This window comes from Phaethon lepturus, unplaced genomic scaffold (genome assembly GCF_000687285.1).
Source record: "Phaethon lepturus isolate BGI_N335 unplaced genomic scaffold, ASM68728v1 scaffold22912, whole genome shotgun sequence".
Lineage (NCBI taxonomy): Eukaryota > Metazoa > Chordata > Aves > Phaethontiformes > Phaethontidae > Phaethon > Phaethon lepturus.
Window position 1 is genome coordinate 1 of NW_010525860.1, and position 5,255 is coordinate 5,255.

The 5,255-nt window shown below is 42.5% G+C and overlaps 1 protein-coding gene across 1 annotated transcript; it reads left to right on the plus strand.

The window, feature by feature from the left end:
* Positions 1 to 738: 738 nt before the first annotated feature.
* Positions 739 to 4,637, plus strand: RGS10 (regulator of G-protein signaling 10; the record flags this gene model as incomplete). Its single annotated transcript, XM_010282895.1, has 2 exons — positions 739 to 917; positions 4,491 to 4,637. Coding segments are annotated over 2 exons (326 nt in total), but the record flags the coding sequence as incomplete, so codon positions are not given.
* Positions 4,638 to 5,255: the final 618 nt, after the last annotated feature.

Below are 5,255 nucleotides of genomic sequence, written 5' to 3' on the forward strand. Positions count from 1 at the left end.
GCTGCTCGTTTACTGCTTTGAAGCTTAAGGATGCTAGTGGGGTCAAAACGTGATCACTGTTACTGATTTATCGAGAGAAGAAGTCGGGGCAAACGCTAACAGACCGCTTCATGTGGGTCACACCGACCCTCGTTTATCGGCTTTCAGGTTCTTGAGGGTCTTACCTTTACTATTAGCCAAAAAAATACTTGCTGCTTTTTTTTTGCCTTTGATCATGTAGTCAGTGTTGCATGTGAGCTGCCTTGAGGTAAAAACGTAGCTATGACAAAGCATGTAGTATGACGAGGTTATCTGGTGGTAGCGCGATTTATACACTAACTTTGCTGAGTTTTGCCTTGTGGTACGAGTAAGCTTCTGCAGCGTTTTTCCTTCTGGGTTCCTTGCACATGCTTGTTACCTGTTAGTAAAAATAGTCCTCTAGATAGTGAAGACAAGGCCTAGTTGATGATGCTGAGCAGTTTTACGCTGTATTCTCAGGTTCACACATCACAACCTGCTGTTTAACCTACGTGCCGAATACCGGTAGCTGCACTAACGTCAGCTGGAGTTGGCCTGCAGAGATGTTCTTCCCCCAGTACAAATGAATGTACGCAAATAAGCTAATCTATGTATATTTGTTTAGTTACTTGTTTTCTTTTTTAATTTGGACTTTGTTTTGGTTTTAAGCTGTGAATCTCAAGAAGTGACCCAGAGCAGTCTCCCACAAAACATTAACAAATACAGAGAATATTTCCACAGCAAGTAAGTCTTTAAATAAATATGTCCTTTTGCAGATGCAAGAAAAAGCTAAAGACATTTACATGACTTTCCTGTCCAGTAAAGCTTCCTCCCAAGTCAATGTTGAAGGGCAGTCCCGTTTGAATGAGACCATTTTGGAGACACCTCACCCTCTGATGTTTCAGAAGCTCCAGGACCAGGTACAGTTACTTTCCTCAAGAACACAGTTTCTTTTAGTTTTGGTCTGCTTGTAATGGGCTCTGGTTTCTAAGCACAAGCTGGTGTAGGAAAGCTGGGAATCTGCCTACTGCTACCCGTGGCATGGATGGAACAGGTAGGCACGGAGCTGGGTTCCTTCCCTATTGGGGCTGTTAATGCGGACGTGCCGCACCCCAGGTTCTTGGCCCCATCTAACTAAGGGCCCGTTAGTTAGGAGACTCAGCGCAGCCGTGCTAATTCCAATTCGGGACTTGCCTGGAAAAACGGGATGAAGTTTTTCGTAGGTTCCTCTGCTGGTAGCTTGAGAATCACCCAGCCGACTAACTTCATGCCCACGTTTTCCTGCGTCTTCGCTGGCGCTGAGTCATTGCTGATGTTTGTTTCCGTAGTTGCCACTGGTTTCCTTGAGAGCTCAAGATTCTTCACTTTGCTTTGCTTTGGTATTCATCTTGATACGAATATAATACGATTTCCTGAAAAGCCTCCCCTTCTGTAACACACAAAACTTAAAAGAGGAGTTGGTATCTGCCTTGCCTTTTCCTGTAGGTCTTCGGAGGTCTAGTAGAAATTAGGTGACATTTTGTAGGCATGTCTTTTGGTGGTACATTTTATTGATACTTAGCTTATTTTAAAGCATAAGTTATGAAGTGAATCATTGTTGTCTGCGGCTTTCCAGCACTTGCAGTCTGTACTATTTTTAATTTCTGTACCACCCTCAGGACTACCTGTATTTTCCATTTGCCTCTTTTCTTTTGTGGAGAAACAGAACGCTGATTTAAGTAGTGTTTTCTATCCGTTTCACATCAGGTACTGAATACGTTAGTTGGGCACTGGCTGGGTCAATTGAAGTGGTCCGAGGAGCAAAGACTCTGCTGTCTTTCAAGCAGGTTCCAAGTCATTAGCAGTGGAAATGTCTGAAACTCAATTTCCATGTGAAGAAGCAAAGTTTTTCATGCAAGAACTTCTGACTTGGGGGAAGGGAAGGAAAATGTTCTGGTAAATCTAAGCATTACAGTTCAGGGTGGGTGATTATGAGTGAAGCTGCAGAGACTACTGGAGTTAAAATGTTTTATTTTTACAAATGAGCATGCACGTGAACAGCCAGGGATTAGCAATACCTGAGCTGGAAAAGTGCTAGACCAGTGGCAGAGGAATCCCACTAGTGTGGGAAGAACATCTGTGTGAGCTTTTAAAACCAAATGCAGAGCATTTATGGGTTGTTGCAGGTTTCCACTGCTTAAAGCTTCTGTTTATGGCTGTTAGGTAATAGTTCAGGGAGAGTTACAGTCTTCTCTAGTTTTCAATCCTTATAAAGTTATGAGGAGTGGTATAATTTGTTCTCCAAAGAACAGTGTTAACTACTGCTGGCACTGCGTGTCTGAAGTATAAAAAGGCAGAGCCTGAAAGCCACAGTCTTGTCTACAACAGCACTGGTAACTAGCACTTCGGTTCTCCAGAGACCTACTGGTTTGAGTGGGGCCGGGTGTGGGGGGTGGTTCTGTGCCCGTGGGGTGGCCTTGGACGGCTGGCTCGGAGGCAGTTGTTCATGCTGAATGAAGTGGTGTTACAGTGGTTCGTAGAAACCTGTAGATTTCAAAATACTTCTGGGGTGAATGCTCCTGCTCCACGGAGGGGGTGAGGGAGGGGAGGGAAAAAGGGAATTACGCTTTTGCGCGTGATCATAAAATCTGTCTGTTTGGTGCGTTTGGCTGACTGGACTCCAGAAGATTTTGATCTTGCAGTGCTCTTTCTCTCTGGGAGATGCTTTAAATGATACCAGGAACAAGAAGGTTCTAAGTTCTTAACACTGACTTATGACATTTTAACAGGCGATGTTTTCCTTACAATTTTTTTTCCCCTTGAGCTTACTGGATAAATTTAATTATATTATATGCCAGGGATTATCATTTGACTTTGCTTAACTGCATTGATTTGGGTCTACAACGAGAGGGTGTTTTGGGATTTTCGGTCTTCCGATATGTAGCTTATAAAGCAAGATTTCCACTGTTTTAAACATGAACTTAAATATTTAAATACGTAAACAACCAGTGGTTAGTAAAATGCTTCATGTAACGTATTTTCAAGGGGGCTATTTCAGCAAACACACAGACAAAAACAGTCAAGTCTTGTGTGTTTGCCTTTGTCCAGGTTCCTTGAGGATGTGAAATGAAAGAGCAGTTTGAGATTATTCTTTTTTTTTCTTTTCCTCCTAACAAACAGCTGCATTACCCAGTTGTACTGTCAGTTAGAAATGAGGCCGGTAAAGGTAAAGCGTCAGTTATCCGCACGTGCAGGTCAGAATCCAGGAATTCCTCTTGGAAATTTAGTTACTCTGAGTACCATAAAATGTAATCGGTCATGAAGCATGACTTGGAGAGGCTCTGCCAGTGAAAGAATAGGCAGAGGGTGATGCAGGCTTTGGTTTTGCCTCAATTATACTTCTGAGGTTTACTTTTTTTCCTTCCCCTCTGTTTCAAGACTGAGCAAAATATAGTCCTGACCTTGACACCTGAACAGATTCCAGGCTCCTTCCCCAAGCCCTTTTGTTTTTGGAAAACGCCAAATGAGTTCTAGCTCTTTTGTCTGAAATGGGTATAAATAGAAAAGAGAGTTGTGATGAGTGACGAGCCTAAACTCCAGCCTTGGGAGAGAAAAGCTGTGCTCGGCACTGCCTTCATGCTTCCATGCTGGCTGCGGGCTAGTAAAAGCCTGATGGCACAAGTTTAATCCGTCACCAATTTTAATCCATTACCACTTTAACTGGCAAATTACATCTGTACCAGATTGTCTTTTTGTGGCAGGTATCTGCAACATTTCTGATCTGCGCCAAGACCCATCTTGGTGTGTTCGGTTACGTAGTAATGTGAAAAGGATAGGAGGATTGGCGTAAGTTTAACAAACATTGGTTAAACCAGTTGTTTCAGTCTAGATTCAGTTTGCAGTTTCAGGATTTGTGTAAATTATTTAGAGGCTTTTCTTAATTATCCAGTGCTCTGCCTGTATGAGCTGTCCTGTAATGTTCAAGAAGGACTGCGGTCGGAAAGGGGTCCAAAAGGTACCTCCTCTTCTTCAGCTCTGCTTTGTCCCTCTGAATATCTTCCTACTCCCCTGCCAGCAGGACACCCTCAACAGGTTTTACTCCTGGTGACTGCAGACCTAAGGCTGCTCTGGAGGGGGCCAGGTAATGTCCCGGCTTGTCCACACGCGCAGGTATCTGATCATCAGCTGTAAAATCCTACCTGGTGGCCCTGGCATGGGACCTGCTGCTTTTCAGTGCTGGGTTTTCAGGGCTGGCTATCGTGAAAAGCATAACCTGATCCGTAGCCTAATGCGGACTTCGCTGCAAAGCAGTGACCGTGGAACCTACAATAGTGTTTGCCGTGCGCAGCCCCTTTTGAGAGTTTGAAGTGTATTTTAATGTCATGCTTTTTAGTAATGCTTTAGTACTAACAGCACAAAAATACATGAGAATTCATATACTGTCCTTCTCATTTAAAATTTAGTTTTACTTAGGTCATTGTTTTTGTGTTGTTTTTTCCCCTCCCTCTAACCAGATATTCAATCTCATGAAATATGACAGCTACAGCCGCTTCTTAAAGTCTGACATATTCCTAAACCATAAGAAGTCCGAGGAGCAAGAGGAGAATTCACCAGAGGCTCAGACTGCAGCTAAAAGAGCATCAAGAATTTACAACACATGATCCAGTGAATCTCTTCAGGAGAGGCAATACAGTAAATAAATTACGCTCAGGAACAGTCTAGGTTTATAGCAGTTACATTTAGGGCTTGAAAAGCTCAAAACCATTTTAGGAGATACTTACCTACTTAATTGCTTGAACGACTAATTGTTTTTGCATGACCGCTAATAACCAAGCACCCATGGAAAGACTGTTTCCTCGCTAAAAGGCTGAGGTATTCCACCATAGCATGATTTAATTTCATATTTCACAAGTCAAAATGCTTTAAAAATATTTGTATTTTCTTTTGTGAGGCATCACGATGACGAGAAATGGGAGATAGGATGGTTGTTTTTTTGGTTTTGCTTTGTAATTTTTATTTGTGACCGACTTTTACATCCTGAATTGCTGGGAGAAGCTATTGAGGAGTACCTTCCCTGTTACTTTGTGGGTGAGCCATTCATAGCAAACTTAATCGTGAAGGGAGAGCATCTTTCAGGGTTAAGCTCAACAGAATCCAGCTCTTTCCTGTGGAACTTTGTTCTTTCAAGGTGATAATCTGTTTTGCTTTGCCTTTATTGTTGAATCAAAACACTTTTCTAGTCATGTTTATAATTTCTGTATTTCTTAAATTTCCACCAT